This window comes from Zea mays, chromosome 10 (assembly GCF_902167145.1).
Source record: "Zea mays cultivar B73 chromosome 10, Zm-B73-REFERENCE-NAM-5.0, whole genome shotgun sequence".
NCBI classification, from domain to species: Eukaryota; Viridiplantae; Streptophyta; class Magnoliopsida; order Poales; family Poaceae; genus Zea; species Zea mays.
Window position 1 is genome coordinate 119,780,866 of NC_050105.1, and position 22,718 is coordinate 119,803,583.

Sequence of the window (22,718 nt, forward strand, 5' to 3'; positions counted from 1 at the left end):
TCTCCAGTTTGATAAACACAGTACCCCTCCCCGCAGGAGAGTGACTAACAAAGAGCAAAACGAAAGAACCTCGGCACTCAGCCTCGGCAGAGCAAGCACTATGCCTGGACCCCATTGACGGCACGACGGCTAAGCAACTACACCTCTAGTTCATCCAATTAATCAGCTAAGGGCATCCCATTTCACCCTCATGGTTGCACTGTTATCCCGGGTGGTCTCTCAACGAACAGGTCCTTACGGAGAGGTACTCAGGAAACAGCCTGAGCCCCCTAGAGTATCACAAGATCATCAACATCATCAGGATAACAGTATCATAAATAGTCACATCATGTTCATTGATTAAGTTAAGGCAATAGCAGAGTGCTAACCATAACAGCCCATAAGGTCATCAAGGATAAAGTAAAGTGTAAAGCTAGTCAATCCTTAGGTTTCAAGTAAGTAATGCAGGGTAGTAAGTTATAAATGAATAGGACATAATGGGACAGAGGACACTTGCCTTCACCAAACTGCTGATCAGGGACTTCCTCTGCAACTTCCTCGGGAAACACAGACTGCTCGTTGTCTACGTAAAGTAATCATTCACACTATGCACTTGGGAAAATAACAAACAGAAAGCACATACCAAACATATGCAGCAGAGAGAGATCACAAGTTCATAGCAGAAAAGGATAGGCACTCTGGTGTTCCCTAGGTCTGGGGTAGAGGACTATACAAAGTGATTCATTATCCACTAATCAGGTTTAAGTCAGGGGTGGGATTAAATCATTACATGGTTTTAAGTTCCTAAACCTAAGTGTTTAAATCCATAAACTTAAGTACTCTAACTTTTATTAAAGTCTACCAACTTCTAATTATCTCAAATAGGGTTCCAATAACCTTAATCCTATCCTAATGATTAACCATTAATTGGTACATGGAAACAGCAGGGAAACATTGTTTAAATAGATAGACAAAAACATCATGAGCATTTTGCAATTTGAAGCATCTAATTTGGAGTTCATATGACAAAGTTATGAATTTTACAAGTTTGGGGATTAAAAATATACCCTAAATACCTATTTTGAATTAAATAAAAGGCCCAGGGACCTAACTGAGAGAAACCAGGGACGGCGGGTTCAAATTCCATAAAACCGGGGGTCTCTTTAAGAAAACGCGCGGGCGAAGGGGTATCGGGCTACTACGGCCGTCAGATCTAAAGCGAACGGCCAGGATTAGATCCTGCGGGCGGGCGTGCGAGCGCGCGGCGGCCTGGGCGGCTGACAGGCGGGACCGGGCGGGCAGCGCGGGGCGCGGGCAGGCTGACAGGCGGGGCCGGCGGGCAGCGCGGGGCGCGCGGGCGGGCTGACAGGCGGGGCCCAAACGGCAGGGAGACGGGGTGTGGGGGAAGCGGGCCTGGGCCGCTGGATCTCCGGCGGACGGCCAGGATTAGGCTTGACCTAATTAAAACGGGACCGCCCGATCTGGGACGGACGGTGGGGATCGGGTGGCCGGCCTGGGCTTCTCCTACGGCTACCTGGGGCGGCGGCGCTCGTCCCCGCGGCGGAGGACTCGCCAGAGACGAGGGGCGCGGGCGGTTGGCGGGCCTCCGAGGCGACCTGAGCGGCCGGGAAGGTTGGGGAGGGCACGGGGAGTCCTCTGGTGGGGTCTGGGTCGGGGCAGGGGCACCGGAGGGGGGCGGTCCACGGCGGAGCGGCTCGGCGGCGGCATAAATCTACTCCGGCGAGGAATTACACACGGCAAAAGGCAATACACGGGTCGATAGGGGCGGGAGAGGTTCTTTACCTCAAGGCGGGCTCCGAGGACTCCTCGGCGGCGGCAATGGCGCGACGGTGGCCCGGGGCGGCGGTGGCGGACCTCCGCGGCTGCACGGGGAACGGCGGGTGAGCGCGGGCAGAGAGAAATAGGGAGGGGGAGAGGGAATTGGGGCGCGTCCCGGGTTGCGGACGCCGAGGCGAAGCTCACCGTGGCAACGGGCACGGTGGAGCTCCAACGGCGGCCGGGAAACGAGCTCGGGACGGCGGGGAATTTGTGGCGGCGGTGCTCTGGCGTGCGCGCAGCGAGGGAGAGGTGGAAGAGGGGTATGCTGGAGCGCAAATGGGGGAGGGGGAGAGGGCGAGTGGGGCTCGGGGCTCAAGTGGCCAGGGGCGGGGCGGTTGCGAGCTCCACGCGCGACGTGGGCGCGGAGAAGGCGGCCGCGCGCAGCTCGGGCGGCAGTTACGCGAGGACGACGGGGCTGACAAGCCGGGCCCGCGAGCAGAGAGAGAGGGGAAAGCGGGGGCGGGCGCGCGGAAGGCGGCCGCGCTGACGGGCGGGCCCGCCAGGGCAGAGAGAGCAGGGGGAAGAGGCGCGCGCGCGGGATGGGCCTAGCTAGGCCGAAAGGCTGAGGGGGGCGGGGGAGAGGGCTTCTTTCCTCTTTTCTTTTTATTCTGGAATTGTTTTCTCTTTTCTTTTTATTTTCTCTATTTGATTCAAATCCAAATAAGCCACAAATTCAAATTAGACTTTCCAAGAATTATGCACCAAGCAAAAGTGAAATCTAGGGTTCAACATGATGCAACAACTCATACTCCCTTAGGGTTTAACCTATTAAACTATAATTACAAATAAAATAAGCACTTTTCTCCTATAGAAATGAGAAAGAAAAGAATGAGGAAGGATGAGAAAAGGGAAGTAACACCTGAATTTGTGAATATGAGCAAAGAAATTTTATACCCCCAAATTCAGGGTGTTACATTGACGTCCATCACAAACCATATGGACTAACTAGTTTGCCTAGTGGATGTTTTTCTCAGGTGCATAAAGTTCAACATAAACATACAAAGAAAAGACTTGAGGGAATTCTACAAAGTTTGGAGCAAACAAGATTTGGTGCAGCTAGTGGCGCACCGGGCACTGTCTGGTGCCTAGGCTGGAGCACCTCGCAAACTGGTCGCTCTCGGGTTTTCTCAGAGCTCGTCCACTAAAATTCATCGGACTTTCCGGTGCACCACCGGACTGCCCGGTGAGACAACGGTCAACTTCGCCCAACGGTCGACTGTGTTGACTGTGGCGCAGTCAGTAGCACAGAAGTCATAAGTCAATCTGTAAACTCAGAACACACCAGACTGTCCGGTGTGCCACCAGACTGTCCGGTGCCGCAAGAGGATAGAATACTTCAACGATCAACCGCTCCAAACCCCAACGGTCGGCTGACATGGCACTCACCGGACAGTGAGACCACCGGACTGTCCGGTGTGCCCATCGACAGCAAAGTCAGCCAACGGCTAGGAAGTGGTTGGAGGCTATAAATACCCCCCAACCACCACCATTCAAGTCATCCAAGCATTGCAACTTCCTCATTCAATACTAGAGCAAAGGAATACACTCCAAAGACACAATCAAAGCATCAAATCCTCTCCAAGCTCCAAAATCAAATCAATTGCTTAGTGACTTTAGAGAGAGTGATTTGTGTTTCTTGTGTTGCTCTTGTTGCTTGGTTGCTTTCTTCTTCTCACTCTAATCTTCTCAAGTGCTTTGTAAAGCTTGCAAGAGACACCTAATTGTGTGGTGATCCTTGCGGGGTCTTAGTGACCCGTGTGATTAAGAAGAAGCACTCGACTGGTCTAAGTGACTGATTGAGAGAGCGAAAGGGTTGGAATAGGCTCGGTCTTTGTGGCCTCCTCAACGGGGAGTAGGTTCTTTGGAACCGAACCTCGGGAAACAAATCACCGTGTTTATTTGTGTTGATCTTCATCACTTGATTTGTTTCTTCTCTCTCCTCTCTCAAAAGTTCTCTTGCTCATATTATTTTGAGTTGGCTTCTAAAGTTATTCACATTGATTGGGCAAATCATAGCAAGAGGAACTATCTTCCGCACTTCGAACTCACTATTATTTATTTCTAACTCTAACCCCGGGTGAAGTGCGTGTTCAAAGTTTTTAATTTTAAGGTCTCGCCTATTCATCCCCCTCTAGGCAACTTTCACCTCTCTTTCTCCAACACACGAGCACACTTGTGTACCACGCCTCAAGCAATACTACGATCAGCAGTACAATGGAGTAGGGTACAAACCCGAACGAATATAACCCCGTGTCTCAAATCTCTCATCTAGTCCCAGTTTTGTCAAGCATAGCTGGGTAATAGGCTCATGATATGGCAAATGAAGTTGGGTAATCGACTCATGATATAGCAAACGAAGATGATAACATTTATACTCCATCCGTTACAAAATAGTAGTCGTTTTAGCTCTAAATTTTTATATCCATATTTATATGGATCATTATGAACATATATATATATATATATATATATATATATATATATATATATATATATATATATATATATATATATATAACATACATTAATTATTATATGAATCCAATAAAAAGCTAAAACGAATTTTAATCAGGGACAGGAGTATTTCTTTCAGAAAAGGTAGGACTTGTTGTATTTGATGAGAGAAGTATTAGCACAATCAGAATTTAACTAAACCGAAGAGTTGATCTTTTTTTGGCATTTTTTCATTTTGTGGTGTCGATTTCTGCTATAGCGTAACAAGTTCCCAATGAACTTTTTAGTACTATCAGTTAACTTTTTGTTTTTGTTTTTTGGCGACCTTTTCACTTTCACCCTAGCATTCCAACAGTAATTGTAAATGTCGGAAACAGCTTACAGAGAAAATTGTGCTGCCTTAAAAATAAAATGTTTCATCTTGAGAAGAAAATTATTCTTCCTTCACATAAAAAAATGTTCTAGTTCAGTGAAAAAGTATTCTATCTTCGTGAAACTATAGCTTCGCCAGAATATTGTTGCGGCTCTAGTGCTTAGACTCTACGATCCTTTATTTATACGAACATATTTACACGAACATGTTTAATCCATGAGCATGTTGGTTATATGTTATGCACATTAATGATGCATGATACATGATCCACAACATCTTTAATCCATTTGCTGTTGTTTCATTGACGAAGCAAGCAAAGATCCCAAACAAATAAAAGATACAATGGTGACGCAGTGGCCCCAAATAAAAGAGCCCAGAAGTCAACCAAACCAGTAGTCCATCGCCTTTACGATCCTTTACTTGCACAAGAAACAAAAAATACCGAAGGAGCAGCAATCGTCAGCGAGCTTAATCTAAAGACTCATCATAAAAATGAGAAAAAAAAGGTCCCACCGGGATTCGAACCCAGGTCGCCAGATTCAAAGTCTGGAGTGCTAACCACTACACTATGGAACCAATTGATGTTAAATCTTGTACTTAAATTTCTATAAGCATAACTGTTCTAGAGAAAACTGACCTCAGAAGAAATGAGTAAGGCAAAATCAACAATTTATCATCCAGCAGCAAATCTGAAACGCTGGACACCTCGAATTGCGGGATTCGACAAGTCCCCAGAAAAAATAAACTGACACAGCACCTCAACATACTTGCTGTAGTAAATGTAACATGTTAATGGACAGAGCACATTATCGCACAAAGCAAAGCTTATGTGGATAAAACATGAAATGGAAAGAAGCAGCACAATAGCCTTCGCTAACCACACAATTAGCGATTGTCTAATTGTAAGTACGCACTTATTTCCTAGCATATAGCACATACGCACAATAACTCCCACTTTTCCAGTGTCTTATTTCGGAGGGATGTTAGCCACTTTTCCACCCGCTTTAGTATCACTGGACTCGACGCTTGCAGCCTCAGCTCTTGTCATCATGATTTCTCTTCGCATTTTCATCTGTTCCTGCATAAGTTTTGTCATCTCCTTGGTTTGTTTTTCCTCTTTCTCTAACTGCATATCTGCTATGATTTTGGCGTTCTTGTCAATCGGTTTAAAATACTCATCGATAGCAGCTTCCTGAAAATTATGATCAAAAAAATGTTCGAAAGTTATTGCAAATGATTGTGAATAAGACAGGAAGGAAGCATCAGTCATAGTGTCACAAGAAACCTAAACTGAATAATCAGCCTATTTGGCCTCTTTGGAATAAAACAAATTCATGTCTCATGAATAGCTGCATTGTTTTTTTGGGTAACAATAGTATGATAGAAAAAATTTGCTCAATTGTCTCTCACTGATGTGTGATGTCAGCACAGATAATTCATTTATTCAGAAATTAATAGTTTTCTTGTAAAAATTAGTGTGCATTTCCCGGGCAAGCAATGAAACAAAATTGTGACTCCAACTTACAGCTTCGTCAAGCTGCTGATTTACAGCTTGCATCTTCTGTACTGCTTGACGAACCTCCGACAAGATAACCTTTTCTGGCAGTTTCTGCAGCTCTTCCTTTCTAGCTTGTGCCTGATTGAATGATAGCAAAAACAAAGAGATTAAACTTTTACCATGAGGGCTGAGGGATTTGTAAATTCTCTGCACATAGAAAAAAGGACAAGTGAGCACAGAACTTCGCCCCACTGTATATATATAGATTAAGAAGATGAAAGCTTCTTTTTTATCTTTTGTATCTTCAACAGACAGCCGTACCATTTTCTTAATTACCTCTACAGCCGTACCACTTTCCTTCCATTGTAAGTGAAATAGTTTTTGGAACAGACCACTGATTTCATGACATAAAGGTACTACTACTTGCTAACATTCTAGCAATAGTATCAGATATATGTTTCAGGTACAACATCATTGGTATGAAGAAACTCAGAACTTTGTCTGCTCAATATTTGGGTCGCTAAAATGTCGAGTACAAAATGTGAAAATATATTAGTGTGTTACCTCCATCAGGAGGTTGTGGCTTGTATTTATATTAAAGGATCCCAGTACAAGTACCGGGTTTATCTCTGCCTTTCATCTGTATAAATAGAGGAGTCCGGTTGGATTAATATGTATCCAATCTATAGACCACTATTAGAATTATCAAAACAAAGTTCTCATGACCTACTACATCAAATGAAGAATGACCTAAATGATTGTGCATGGCTGCAAGAGCATGCTTGCAATGGGTTTTGGTACTAGGCTTGATTGGGTAGTGTCAAGCGCCTCAGCGCTCAACGTCGTCGGACCACGACTAAATAACTCGTAGCCGCGCTCCAGGCCTTGCCGTGAGGAGTTCTCACCGGCGGCTTGAGAGAGTTGAGGGAGAGGAGCACTTTAGGATAATTGACCTTTCTTATTCCTCCAAGTCTGATTACACGGCATATATATAGCCAATGGCCCGACCTGCAAAAGGAAACTCCAATCTCTCCTCTAAAGGAAACTCCAATCTCTCCTCTAATTAAGGCATGCAAAAGGAAACTCCAATCTCTCCTATAATTAAGGCATGCAAAAGGAAACTCCAATCTCTCCTATAATTAAGGCATGCAAAAGGAAACTAGATCCTAACTTTCCAAAACTTAGCCACTGACGGTGGCACCTGCCTTGGCAGCGCGCTCCGCAGCCCTCCTGGCGTCACGACGGTGCCTATAGGTGCGACCGTACATGACATCTCTCCCCCTCGACGATCAGCTCGTCCTCGAGCTGAAACTAGGGAAATTTGTCGCGGAAGTCTGCAACATCCTCCCATGTAGCACCAGCAGTGGACTGCCCTTTCCAGCGGATGAGCACCTGCCGAACACCCTTGGCCAGCCTGTACCGAACCGCCTGCTCAGGTTCTGGAGTCACCACCCCATGTCGAGTGGATGGGAGGGGAGGTGGCGTAACCGGTGGTGTGCCAACAAACTTCTTGAGGAGGCCGACGTGGAAGACATCGTGCAGCTTGGCAAGCGGGGGTAGCGCTAGACGAACAGCCACCTGGTTGATGCACTCGGTCACTTGGTAAGGCTCGACAAAGCGCGGCTTCAGCTTGCCCTTGTGCGCCTGTGGCAGGGAAGAAGCAGCTCGTTGGCGAAGGCGCAGCAGCACCCAATCACCCACGTCATAGGAGACCGGTCGATGCAGGCGGTCATAGAACTTCTTCTGGACGGCCTGGGCTTGTTCCAGGCGATAGCGGTCATCTGCTAGGAACTCCTCGCGTGCAGCCATTGTCTTGGCCACTGCCTCCACCCGGGTCTCTCCAGGCTCATAAGAGCGGATGGAGGGGGCTCCCTACCGTAGACCACCTTGAAAGGAGTGTCCTTGAGCGACGATTGATACGTCGTATTGTAGATGTACTCCGCCCATGGCAGCCATCGCAACCACTGACGTGGTCGATCCCCCGTGAAACATCGGAGGTACATGACGATGACTTTGTTGGCCGCCTCCGTTTGTCCATCGGACTGCGGGTGGAAGGTTGACGTCATGTGCAGCTTGGGGCCGGTGAGTCGCATCAGCTCCCGCCAGAACGTCGAAGTGAACACGGAGTCCCGGTCCGACACCATGGACTGAGGGATCCCGTGTAGGCGAACGATCTCGGTGAAGAACGCCTGGGCCACGGACTCTGCACTATAGGGGTGAGCCAGTGGGATAAAATGGCAGTATTTGCTAAACCGGTCGACTACTGTGAGGATCACCGATTTGCCCCCAACGTGAGGTAGCGCCTCGATGAAGTCCAAGCCGACATCGGACCACACGGCCTGAGGAACGGGCAGGGGCAGCAGCAGGCCCTCCGGGTGCAGGTGTTCAGATTTGTTGCGTAGGCGCGGACGAAGTCCTGGACCACACGGCGCATTGCGGGGAAGTAGAAGTCCTGGCGGAGGCGATGTAGAGTCCGCTGCACCCCTTCATGACCGTCGTCGTGTGTAGCAGCCACCACTTCGAGCAGAAGTGGTGAGTCCGGCGGGATGTATAGCCGGTCAGCCTACGCCACCATGTCGTCCAGCAGCGACCACGGCACTCCCCTTGTGCCGGCTGCTAGTTCATCCCGAATGGCGACCAGGGCTGGCTCTTGTCGTTGAGCATGACGAAGACGGTCAACGAAGTCAAAGCGTGGCGCGGACAGCGCCAAGACCAAGCCCTCTGTGCTGGTGTCGCGCCGGGACAGCGCGTCGACGACGGTGTTCATGGCACCCGGCTTGTATTCCACCGAAAAGTCAAAGCCGAGGAGCTTGCCCACCCAATGGTGTTGCGGGATCGTCGAGAGGCGCTGGTCGCGGAGGAACTTGAGGCTGTAGTTGTCGGTGCGGACGAGGAACGCGCGCCCCACAGGTACGGCCTCTAGTGGCGCACGGCGTGCACCAGCCCAATGAGCTCCCGCTCATACGCTCCCAAATCGCGGTGGCGGGGCGCGACCGGCCTGCTGAAATAGGCGATCGGATGGTGCTCCTGCAGCAAGACCGCCCCGAAGCCGTGCGTGGACGCGTCACACTCCACGATGAAGCCCTTGGTGAAGTCGAGCAGCGCCAACACAGGTGCCGACGTCACGGCCGTCTTGAGCGCCTGGAAGGCTGTATGGGCCTCGCCGTTCCAGGAAAAGCCCTCGTTCAGCAACGAAGTGAGGGGCGCCGCAATCTTGTCGTAGTCTTGGACGAACTTGCGGTAGTACCCAGTGAGGCCCAAGAAGCCACGCACCACGCGTGCCGAGCGGAGTGTCAGCCAGTCGTGAATGGCATGCACCTTGGGCGGAGATGATGTGGTCAGGTATGCCACGGACGGTGACCCAAAGATGCACTTGAATCGCTTGACGAAGAGGGCATGGTGGTGATGTTCGGCGAGGACGGCGCGGATGTGTCTCAAGTGATCTGTCCACGTCTTGCTGTAAATCAATATATCATAAAAAAACAAGGACGAACCGATGAAGAAATGGTCGGAGCACGTCGTTCATGAGCACCTGGAATGTTGTCGAGGCGTTGCATAACCCGAACGGCATCACCAGGAACTCATAGAAGCCGTCGTGGGTTCGGAACGCCGTCTTGTGCACATCAGCCGGCCGCATCCGGACTTGGTGATAGCCGGAGCGGAGATCCAGCTTGGTGAAGAACTGCGCACCATGCAGCTCATCAAGGAGTTCGTCGACGACGGGGATGGGGAATGCATCCTTGACGGTGAGGGCATTAAGAGCGCGGTAGTCTACGCAAAACCGCCAAGCCCTGTCCTGCTTCTTGACCAGCAATACCGGCGATGAGAATGTCGAATCGCTGCGGCATACTATGCCTTGGTCCAGCATGGCGGTGCATTGTCGTTCCAGCTCGTCCCTGTGCGCCGCCGGGTAGCGGTAGGTACGAACCGCCACCGGTGTAGATCCGAGCTTGAGGACGATGGCGTGATCTCGTGCTCGCTGCGACGGCAGCCCCGTCGGCTCAGCAAACACCCCCTCGAAGGAGTGCAGCAGCTCCTCAAGGAGGGCGTTCGGTGTTGTGGTGGCGGCCAGTAGGGTTGGCTGACGGTCGGCGACGTCCGACCAGGAGACCTGTCGGCCTTGGTGCAGGAAGGAGACGGTGCGGTCGACGAAATCCCACACCACCCGGCCAAGGGTGACCATCCATTGAGTCCCCAAGACTAGATCATATCCCGCGAGCGGCATGACGAAGAGGACGATGACGAATGTCTCACCCTCGATGATGACCGGGGCGCGGCGGATGACGCCCGGGCAAGTGACGCGCTCGCCGTTGGCCACGGTGGCTGTGAGGCGCGGGCGCGGCTGGATCGGTAGGCCGGTGCGGCGGGCAGCATCCTCGGAGATGAAATTATGTGTGGAGCCGATGTCCAGGAGCGCGACGAGGGTGGTGGCGCCTAGGGAGGCCCGCACCTGCATGGAATCACAGATGGGCATACCGGTCACTGCCCTGAGTGAGAAGACAGGGGCGCCTTCCTGTTGATCGTCCTCCGCTGGTTCCTCGTCGGCGGCTGCGATTTCGACGCCATTGAGGTAGAAGATGCGGCGACAGACACGATTGTGTCCGCGGGAGTACGGCTCATTGCAGTTGAAGCAGAGGCCGAGACGGCGTCGTTCCGCCTGTTTCTCCGGGGACAGTCGCTTCAAAGGCGGTCCATCCTGCGCGGTTGGGTCGCGCCGGCTGGTGGTGCAGGAGGGGTGAGCAGCGGCTGCCTAGGCGCCGGCACAAGGAGCAGGGCACGAGGGGCTCCCCGGGGTGGCGGTGGAGGTAGCCGCGCCGACTCCATCTGCTCGACCTGACGGGCGAGACGCATGGCCTCGGCAAGCGTCACCGAATTGTGGATGCGGACAGCGTGGCTCAACGGTGGAAGAAGGCCGCCGGTGTAGAGTTGGACGCGTTGGCTCTCGTCGAGCTGACCCGCGCGTGGCAGGAGAGCCTGAAACATGTTGGAGTATTCCTCCACGGTCCCGGTGCGGCGACACTCCGACAACTCGAAGAGGGGCACCGAGCTGAGAGGTGGCCCGAAACGAAGGTTGAGGAGGTCCTTGAATCGTCCCCATGGCGGCGTTCCCTTGTCTTCCTGCAACTAGATGTACCACAGCTGCCGACGTTCTCTAGATTGTAGGAGGCCATCCACACGCGCTCCTCCGGCATGGTGCGCTGTTAGCAAAAATAGGATTCGCATTTATTGAGGAAGAGCATCGGATCAGTCTTGCCATCGAAGCGGGGGAAGTCGAGCTTCTGGAATCTTGGGGGTCGATCGAATTCACGAGGCTCCTCGTGCCCGCCGTCGTCGTCGTCTGACGGCGATGACGACTTGTCCTTCATGGTGGCCATGTCGGACTTCACGGAAGACAACTCGGTCTGGAATGACTTCATCAGCTCCATGAGGTCCTTGATGGTCGGTTCAGCCATGGTGGTGGACGTGAAAGGGGATGGTGGAGGGCTGGAGCGGGTGGGAGAGGATCTACGCGACGCCGATACCAGGTTGTCAAGCGCCTCAACGCTCAACGTCGCCGAACCGCGACTACGTAACTCGTAGCCGCGCTCCAGGCCTTCGTCGTGAGGAGTTCTCAATGGCGGCTTGAGAGAGTTGAGGGAGAGGAGCACTTTAGGATAATTGATCTTTCTTATTCCTCCAAGTCTGATTAGACGACATATATATAGCCAATGGCCCGGCCTGCAAAAGGAAACTCCAACCTCTCCTCTAAAGGAAACTCCAATCTCTCCTCTAATTAAGGCATGCAAAAGGAAAATCCAATCTCTCCTATAATTAAGGCATGCAAAAGGAAACTTCAATCTCTCCTATAATTAAGGCATGCAAAAGGAAACTAGATCCTAACTTTCCAAAACTTAGCAACTGACGGTGGCACCTGCCTTGGTCGCGCGCTCCGCAGCCCTCCTGGCTTACTGGCGTCACGACGACACCTATAGGTGCAACCGTACATGACAGGTAGAGACCTCCTTCACACTTTCCTTCAAGAATTGTGTTTTTTGTGGCTCGATCTTTAATAAAGAAATACAAAGGATGATATTCAAAGAAGACATTATCTCGCAAGTTTATGGACTGTAGAGAGATTTATCTTTGAGCTAGGAACATGAAGGACATTATTAAATGCAAAGTTTTTCTTAGGAAATAAATCAAAGTACTGCTAACATGACTAATATGTATAGTATACTACCAATGTGACTAATATGCATACATTTCCCATTTGCAGCATGAACTTGATCTTGACCCTGGTATTTATCATGTACAATGAGCTTCTCTAACTCTCCTGTGAGATGATCAGTTGCTCCTGTACTAGCACGAGTAAAGATCTAGCCTATATGGGGTGGACCCTCATGTTGCATGAGGGGCCAACTTTCGTGGCCTTTCTCGATCGGGGCTTCGATTGACCTTCTTTTTAATATATACCGTGGGGGCGGTCTTTCCCCTACCGGCCGAGTTATTTTATAGGAAGGTGTTGCTGAACCTACAAATTTATCTTCTTTTTTAAAAGCTTGATCCTAGCGATACTAGCAATCGCTAGCTTGATTATTCAACTTGCTATATATTAGACACCATAACATCTAGCCTTAGCTTGAAGAGCCTTGATTTAGTCTAGTGTAGCCACCTCGATTCTGTCCTCGATCGAAGGTGCTTCTTCCATTGCTGAGCTTCTGCCACGTCCACGCATGGCCGAGTTTGCATATTGGGAGATTTTTTTGTTATTCACCGAGCAGCATATATTGACGATTCACATAGCCTAGAGCTTGAGCATACAGTTCATTGGCTGAAATTAGCTTGACTCTTGCGTTTACAAACGATACTAATCAGGTTTAGTCAGCATCAAGGCCATTAAAAATATATATAACGATCTCTTTGTCATCAAGTACCTTCCTATTGAGGCTATTCATCTGCAAACTTATTCATCTTGTCGAAGTATTGCGCCATTATTATAGTTTCCTTAATTGTATTTGTTAGTGCAAATCCCAATATGCTACGTTGGCTCGAGTTTGAGAGCCGAAAGATTCTTTTGGAGAGCTTTCCATGCTTCAGCGGTGTTTCCTTGGTTGCAACATGCATCATGACTTACTTTGCCATGGAATTCATGAGATAAGCCAACAGTTGCTTATCTTGGCAACCCATCTCGCATATTCTGTATTTGGCACAACTTCCTTCTTATTGTATTCTTTGGTGACGGTGGTCGCCTCCGATGGGGGCTTGATCTTGTTAAGATGGCACAATAGTTGTGTGCCTCGTAGCACCAGAAGGAATTAGGCTTACCATAATAGGAAGTTGTCTCTTGTGAACTTCTTTGTTACCGCCAACGGAAGCACCAACATGATTGTCAATATATCGATGATTTCTTAAGAGCTAGATGTGCTTGAAAGGGGCAACTCTATTTACCATGTGAAAATATGATAGTGTGTTACCTCCATCAGAAGGTTGTGGCTAGCATCTATATTAGAAGATCGCAATACAAGTCTATATCAGTTACAATCACTATATCAGGTTTATCTCCAAGTTTTCCATCTATACAAATAACAAAGTGCTCGTACGTTGTTGTGATTTCCATTTATAAGTATAGAGTATAAGACATGTGTGTTATGTTAGCTAGGTGGGTTAATGTGGGTTCAGAGTCAACAACCATGGTTTGAATCCCTATTTGTGCATAATTTTAGCTTTTTACCATTTAAATGTGGAGGAGCACGGCGACAACGGAAACATGTGCTTTATATAGTAGATAGAGAAAAGAAATAGAGGAATCCAGTTGGATTACTACAAATACAATCTATAGAGAAGTTCCTCTCTAAGACAAAACAGTAACATGAACAATCTAAGAACTGTGATAGATTAAACCTCACTACAAGACAATTCAAGTGGACATGTGGTAAAATACTTGCAACATGCTTTGACAACAATGACAATTAATGACTTAAACCACTAAATAATTGAAACACTTTTATATATCCACAACATGGGTAGGTGTTGATACAAAAATGTAAAAGGGAGTTGCAAGAATACTTAGCACAATTAGTTTCAAAACAAACTAGAACATCAGTTGAATAACAAGCTTTATAACAAGGGGTCAAGGGTCGTTTCTTTTTACTTCAAACCCATGCAATCTGCATGATAGTTCGTTGTAAAACCAAGATCAAAGAGAAACCCACACAGTTTTCCTATAAAATTGCATCATCGACAATAAAGCCTTTTATGCCCAACAGTGTTTTCAAGTCATCCGATTAACCGTGATTAGTCGCGATTAATCGTCCAATCGGTTTGGACCAATCGCGATTAATCGCCCAAGTCGTCCGACTAATCGTGATTAATCGCCCAAGTCAGTCAGCCAGAATGACCAGCAAATCTCCCGAGTTGAAAACAATGATGCCCAAGCAAGTTGGGGTACGCTAGAGTTACAACCCATCATAAATCAAGATTCAGACACATGGATAGTGGTTTTCCATTCACTTCTATTCAAAACTAAATTTTTTATTATATCACATCCTTTTAATTCTTATTTTACTGTCTCTTTTCATGTCAATTTTAGTCTTCCCCTGCCTCTCTTCCTATTGCTATCATGCCTTAGGATCCCACTACACACTAGTGCTTTTGGAGTCTCCGTTGGACATGTCCAAACCATCTCAACCGATGTTGGACAAGATTTTCTTCAATTGGTGTTACCCCTGGCCTATCATGTTATCATCGTTTCGGACTTGATCCCTTCTTGTATGATCGCAAATCTAACGCTACATACATATTTTTGCAACACTTATTTGTTGACATGTCGTCTTTTTGTATGCTAACATTCTGCACCATACAACATAGTAGGTCTAGTCGTCGTCCTATAAAATGTGCTTTTTAACTTATGTGGTACCCTCTTCTCACACAGAACACTAGATGTTACATCACGTCATTCATCATGATTTGCTTCTATGGCTAACATTTTCATCAATATTCCCGTCTCTTTGTAGCATTGATACTAAATACTGAAAGGTATCCTTCCTGAGCACTACTTGACCTTCGAAACTAACATCTTCCTTGTCGGGGGCGATAATTAGGGACACTCGAATTACCCCCTAACAAACACACCCAGAGAAATAAGGACTAAACTCCCGAGGGGCAATAGCCGAGCCACCTATAAAAAGCCGAGACACCCCCCCAAGGGTCTCCCACCTCGAGCGGGGCTCCGCCTCGCCCGAAGTCGACACCACTCGCTATGCCTCGCCCGGGATCGCCTCCGCCCAGTCCGTCTCGCCCGAGCCGGCCTCGAGCAGATAGGACAAGGGCGCTCGAAAACAGGCAGGGGACAGGTGCATTTAATGTGTGTGCCAACCCGCGCTGTGGCAGCGAAGCACAGTGGTGGACAAGAAAGCGATCACGTCTAAGCGCAACGATATGATTACGCCTATGCCAAACAATGCGCGTTCGCCGCCTGACGCCCTCCGATGGGACGCCTAATACGACAAGCCAAGCGGACAAGTCTTCGGGCGCAACCTCTCCGCCTCGCCCGACCCAAGCTTAGCCCTCAGGCAAATTCTCTGCCTCGCCCGAGCTCGGCCTCGGCCCCCGACTACGTCGCGAATCCCGCAGACAGCCACTCCGCCCGACTACAGCGCACATCAAGGGATGGCTCAGCTGGCACCTCGGGAAGACTTCTGCATCAACCAAGCGAGGGCTCTGATCTCGATGAGTGCTGCAGAGAATCTCGACGTCACCGCGCGTCAGGGCGATGACGCACCCCGTAAGCAGCCTTTGGCCCATACCCCGGCGCTGTTACAACCACTACCGCATGGGCGGCCTCTCCCTCGGGAGCTCGGGCGTATGGACGACCCCTCAGTCTCGACCTCGGCTCTCCAAGGGAAGTCAGCAGGCGCGAATCTACAGCACGGTTCGCCATCACTTCAAATGTCAAGGCATCTCTCCTTCAAAATACAATACTCAGCTTCACCACGGACGCTCCCCTGGGTGTATAAATAGGGCAGTGGTCCCTCCATTGAACAACAATAAGACACGTAGACGAGTTCTTGCTTTCCCACTCTGTCTTAGATATTGGCACTTGCCTCAATCATCTCTAGGGACTTGGGGACTTCCCCCCTCCCGTTGTGCTTGTAAACCCCTACTAGAGGCATCACGGTGCGAGTAATATAAGCCTCATCCCCTCTGCTGGAAGTAGGACCTCGAGAAGCCCGAACCAGGATAATCGCTTGTGTCATCTCGCACACCATCTAAAGCCGGCCACGCGACACATTACTGGTTGGTTAAGGACCCGCGGTCCAAACACCGACATTCCTCATATGTAGTAGCGCAGAAGTAATGTCTCATATATTCGGTTTTAGTTCTACTGAGTCTACAACCTTTAGACTCTAGAGTCTCCCACCACAACTCAAGTTTCATATTTACTTATGTCCGGCTTTCATCAACTAGCACTATATCATCCGTAAAAAGCATACACCAAGAGATATTCTCTTGTATGCGACCCTTGTGACTTCATCCATCACCAAGATAAAAAAGATAAGGGCTCAAAGTTGATTTTAATGTAGTCATATTCTAATTGTAAGTGAAAGGGCATCTAGCGTAATGGCTAAGGTTCCGAGTAGCACCTTCAGGTCCCGGGTTCGATTCCCCTCGGGGAGAATTTCAAGCTTGGCTAAAAAAAACCTCGTTGTACCCCGCCCGCTCTCGGGGATCGATATCCTACGTGCCACCCTCCGGCTAGGTCGTTGCAGAGTAGGCAGTTGATCAACCCGTTAGTGATGGGGAGCCAGGGTTCGAGGGTTTTCTCGGTCAGGACCATGTTTCGATGATTCGATCTCTTAATCTAATATCGGGAGGGCGGTCTTTCCCTCCCCAGCTGAGGTTTTTTTTTATATTCTAATTGGAAAGTCATACATGTCTCCATCAACTTTTTGAACACTACTCACAACATTGTTGCACATATCCTTAATGATTCCAACGTACTTCGTTGGAATTTTATGTTTGTCCAAAGCCCATCACATCATATTTCTTGGTATTTTGACATAAGCCTTCTCTAAGTCGATGAAAACTATATGTAGGTCCTTCTTCTACTCTCTATAATCTAAGTCGATGAAAACTATATGTAGGTCCTTCTTCTACTCTCTATAATGCTCCTAAAAAATGATTACAACTCCTAACTTTTCTTCCTCATTATTCCATAATAAATCTGGCCTAGAAGGCCCAACCCCCCTCCCCCTGCGTCGTTTCTGGATCCACCACCGACCGAAAGCAAAACAAAAGCACATGTAGACAACTAGAATATTTGGTGTCATGCACTTAGAAAGCAAAAAAAATGGTTACTTTTACCAGGAAATGTTGGTTCCACAATTAAAGGACAGTAGGCACTACTACATTATCCATGAAATTCGCGGGAAAAAAATACTTGCCATCTCGATGCGCTTCTGCAGCTGCAGCCTGTAGGACCGGATCCTCTTCTCCTCGTAACCAGACATCACACGCACGATGAACCATGCCTTCCGCCCGAATTGCCGCAACTTGTCCATCTCCACCGTCAACGGGACCTCGCACTCAACCCCCAGCAGCTCGGATAAGATAGCCTTGTGCGCTGGGAATAGGAAGAAGGACCTAATGGATCCATGGGTGGGGTGGATGGGTCGGATTAGATGACAGCAAACGAATCCGCGAATAACTGAACGGAGAGAAACAAACTACTAGATCTGACGGACGAATGGACAAACTGCAACAGGGCGGGATAAGCTTTTTACACGTACCTAGGAACGGATAAAACGATCCAAGTCCCCCTGGATCTCTACTTCACGCCGCTGCAGTCCCACCCGACCCGGCAGAGGGCAGGAAAGGGAAGCCGGGGGGGGGGGGGGGGGGGGGGGGCGTGTCCACGGTGGAAGACGTCGGTGGGATAGGGCTTGGCTGTCCCTTCGTCCGCGGCCGGTGGTGGTGTTCGTCGGTGATGGCCAGCAGTGGCGACCCTGCCGTCGAGCTGTGGCGGTCGCCCACTCGCCCTACCCAAGTTCCGCAGTGAAGATCCTCAGCCCTTCAGTATTTCCAGCGAAATTGGAGATCGAAACTTGCAGCCCAAACTGATAACGAGGGAAGAAGGCCAAGCCCAATATAAGAGTAGCCAAATTTCGTTAATCCAGTCCACGCAGGCCACAGGCGCACAGCATTTGGGGCTTTTGGCTTCCATCCAATTTCCTCATCGGTTTTTTTTGTATTTAGCCCCGCGAACGTAGCAAAGCTTCGTTTTAGCCCGAGCAGGGATGTTTGATTAGGTCTGGACGAAATATTCGTGGCTCGCTGGCTCGCTCGGTTCATGGTCAGCTTGGATCGGCTCGTTTGAATTTTTTCACGAGCTGAGCTGACATCCTAGCTCGGTTCGTTAACGAGCCAGCTCGCGAGCTAAACGAGCTACCATATTCTAGCAAAACGAAATTATATGCATATCATTTACAGAATAATTGATGAATATGTTATATATATGAGATGTCTATGGCCTATGAATTAAGCTAATGATTAATGAACTATGTCTATGTGTTAATTTGGTATATGCAAATATAATTATGGGTTAAACTGATGAACATGTATGTGAATTGTGAATTAATGAGTGATGAATTGTGAATTAATGAGTGATGAATTGTGCTAATTTGGTGTTATATTGACGTGGTTTGTGAAACTCTGAGTATAATTACTATTTTCTATTGTTACATTAGTTTGAAATTAACTAAAAATAATAATTATGTATATTTTATTTTTTTCTGCTCTAGCTCGCGAGCTAAACGAGCCGAGCCGAGCTGACTCTGTGGCTCGTTACCTTAACGAGCCGAACCGAGCTGACTCGTTAGCTTAACGAGTCAGCTCGAACTCGGACGAGCCGAGCTAGCTCGTTATCCACCCCTATGTTGATGCACTAAAGCTAATAGTTAGTGGCTAAAATTAGTTGAGACATCTAAACATCCTAGTTAATAATTTAGCTATTAGCTATTTTGGTAAATTAGTTAATAGTTAGGTAACTATTTGTTATCTAGCTAATTTTACTAACAATTTTTAGCCAACTAACTATTAGTTTTAGTCCATTCAAACATCACTGTATCTCCAACAGATTTTAATATTATTATATTGGGCTCTTCTTAAAACTATAAAGAGCCAAAAAAAACACATACAACACCAACAACTCCTTATTTTGTGCCAAAAATAGTCAAGAACTATTGGAGAAGTAAATTGGGAGCACATAATGGGAGCTGTTGGAGAAATAAAATTTTCAAAGTACTGTTTGGGAGTTGTTGGAGATGCTGCTTATTTCAATAGTCAGACAAAACATAGCCTATAATTCACAAGATAAATCGAGATATTAGTATAATCCGATGCCTTGAGAGAACAAAGCAAAAAAACGCATAGTGACAGATATTAGCATAACCCAATGCCTGATGATGAGAGAACAAATCAAGACACATAGTAGAGAACAAACCAAAACACGTATAGTGACTACAGTCAAGGGTAAGCACATGCGTGTAATAACAATGCGGGGCATTTGAGGCATCTGATGAAGGACCTGTTCCATAGTATTATTTCGACTGAACATCGTACTAGCGTTAAGGTAGATAGAGGATTCACAAACATCTCTAATCTCTACTACTATTATGTACATAATGTAGACGTCCACAATAGAATGACGCACGGTTCTGCCAAACCCGGACGCGCCCATCCCGCCCCGACTGTCGCGCCGCGAATCGCGGCTGCCGCATCCTCCAATCAATACCGCAGCCGCCGCTTCTTCCGTCCGCACGGGCCTCTTCCTCGCCCTGCCCGCCTGCCTCTTCCCCACCTCGACGCCGCTCCCGCCCCTGCATCCAGCGTGCTCCCCGCCCATCCCCCGCGCCACCGAGACAACGCCGTCCTCACCGTCGCACGGTTCAGCGACGAGATGAGCGAGCTCGCCGCGCCCACCGACCCACCCTTCCCCCAACATTGCCGCACACCCTGGCCAGATTTCAGTGACCCTCGCCCCCCGAGATTACCGCCATCTCCTACCCGCCATTGTCGCGCTCCACCACCAGGGCCACGACTTCACCGAGGGTCACCAGGGCCACCTCCTCGACATCAACCCCGTGCTCTACGACACCACCCACCTTTGTGCCCTTCCACGTCGACTACCCGCCCACGCTCCCCTGCTTCCTCTATTGGGAGTCGCTTGGCGACGCCATCATGTTGTTGCTCCACCTCCAGAATAGGGACCTGTGGCGGTACAGAGCCATGCTCAATGACACCATGTGTGGGGTCAATTCGAGGATCAAGCCGCCCTGGCCGCTCGAGCACCTGCTCGCCGCCGTCGTCCCCACCTGGCATGTCGCCTTCACGCGGGGCAACATCCTCGAGAGCTTCTTCAAGGTGGACTGGAAGCTGGCACTCATGCTCGCCTCCTCGCGCCGCACCACGGCTCCGCCTAGGGCGGCCACGGTGCTCGAGCGCCTCCGCATCTGCTGTGAGCTGCAGCATCGATTCGAGGAGGTGCAGCTGTCGTTCCTCGGCGTGCACGGCGTCGAGGACACCGTCTGCAACCCGGCCTGCGTCGAGGAGCTCTGCAGGCACGCCGGGAGCAAGGACAAGACACTTTGCGTCTACCTCGGGAATCGGGATGTAGCACCAGATTGTCGGCGAGCCCGAGGAGAACGTGGAGAAGGTGTTCGACGAAATGATAGACTGGCTCAAGGCACGGGCCATCACCTCCACCGCTACAGCCATGGGCGCGCACCACGACGAGCAGTAGTTTGGGCACGCCTCCTGCGTGCGTGCGTGCCTTGGCCAGGCCCCATCCTTGCCTTCAACCACGTGTGGTCCATCCATCATCACAAATTCTATCCTAGGTTCCTTCCAGCTACTATGGAGTATTCGAGTACAGATGCAACAATAAACTTGTGCTGTCTGCTGATTAAAGAATTTGTTTTTGCTTCAGTACTATGAGATCTCGTCTGATGGTCCCGATCCACCATCTGCAACCGCTCCAGATGCCTCCATGCCTGCGGATGATGAATCTTGCAGCTTTCATTAATTAATTAATGAACCAAAAATGGGTGACTGATCCGTGAATATGGGATCTTCTCCATGCCTCCATGACAATAAACTTGGCATTTCTTCAGAAGCATATGGGATCTTTATTTGAGAGACCTTCTGAGCCTTGATCCGTGAATATAAGGAGACATGATGTGCACTAGAGAAATGGGTGACTGACACATTTGCTGGGCACACTGCAGTTTTCCTGAAAGATGGTAATGGCACCCATTGGGTTGCAGAATCGAGATATGAAAAATAAAAAAGGTAGTATTTCTCTGAAAATTCTTAGTTCAGTTAGTAGCTAGGACTTTGACCTATACGATTTAAGAACAATTGTAACACATAATTTGATTCGGCCTTGGCTATTTTACATAGCAAATATCTGTTGAGATTTCTTATTTTCTCCATGTAGTAAAATGATATTTCCAACTGTTAAATTTCAATGATATCTGTCAATGATGGCAGAGTGATGAAATCATTAGTATGACTCCATGGGATGAATGGTGGGGGATGTCACCCAAAGATGAGTCAAACCCTCAGATAGCACTTGGTAGTTGGTACTGCTTTTTCTTTGTTAAAACTCGCTTTCATGTTCCTACTTTTCAAATTTTCTTTTGCAACATATGTTGTACTTCTCCCATGTCCATAATTTAATTCATGTTTGTCTTTCTACATTCTCATGTTTCTGAGATGACATGGATACAAATTAGAAGGGCATTACCAACATTATCAGCCTGAAGTACCACATTAATTTATCTTATGACCTATGCCCACTTTACAAATTTTAACTGGAAGTTGGTATATAACACGAGCATTCTAAATTTACCTAAAACTCACAAGTAGACAAGCCATTTGCTGACACCGCTTTAGATTGCTAAGCATTCATTGACATTGAAAAAGTTCCTAGACATATCTTTTCTCCACACTATATTTCATCTATACATATTACTATTTGTGTTGCACTGCTCAGTTCATCATAATTATTAATCCCAGGTAATGGCTATTATGTCCATGTGGACCAGATTGCAGCCACGTTATGCTTCTAACATATGGAATGAAGCCCTTAATAAATGACTTGGGACTGAGGTATATATCAATGTCATAGCTGATAGAGAATTGATGACGATTCTGCAGTTTGTTTGTAACATGTAGCTATCCATGAGGAGTTCGGTTCTATGTTTTGTTTCTGTATTCCATCTTAGTAACCCCAATTGACTTCGTTGTGTGAATCAAGTAGTTTAGTTTGCTTTCATCCATTTTTATTTGATTTATTTGATATTTCTATGATGGAAGTATTCAAAGTGACTAAAAGCTCGTCAGTGACTGAGGAAACATAGCATCTATGCTTTCCTTGGATTTAGAAACTGGACCTTCATGGGATCATTACAGAGGCCGAGAGACGAGCCTTGTCCTTCAACTACCTGCTCACCGTACCCAAACAAGACGACTGGGTCACTGGGAATACAGCGATGGCAAATCGACGACGTGCGTCGCCTTTATCCTGTCGATGTA

At 48.3% G+C, this 22,718-nt stretch overlaps 1 protein-coding gene, 1 non-coding gene and 1 pseudogene across 2 annotated transcripts; 1 reads left to right on the forward strand and 2 right to left on the reverse strand.

Annotated features, from left to right (window-relative positions):
- Positions 1-5,149: 5,149 nt before the first annotated feature.
- Positions 5,150-5,221, reverse strand: TRNAQ-UUG (transfer RNA glutamine (anticodon UUG)). Its single transcript has one exon. It is a non-coding gene; the product is annotated as a tRNA-Gln (tRNA).
- Positions 5,222-5,279: 58 nt separating this feature from the next.
- On the reverse strand, positions 5,280-18,169 carry LOC100382999 (uncharacterized). The gene is given in 4 exon segments (NM_001175682.1): positions 5,280-5,837; positions 6,171-6,281; positions 17,567-17,765; positions 17,912-18,169. Coding segments are annotated over 3 exon segments (453 nt in total). The 5' UTR covers positions 17,684-17,765; positions 17,912-18,169; the 3' UTR covers positions 5,280-5,612.
- A 1,655-nt stretch (positions 18,170-19,824) lies between these two features.
- On the forward strand, positions 19,825-20,922 carry LOC103642750 (uncharacterized; annotated as a pseudogene).
- Positions 20,923-22,718: the final 1,796 nt, after the last annotated feature.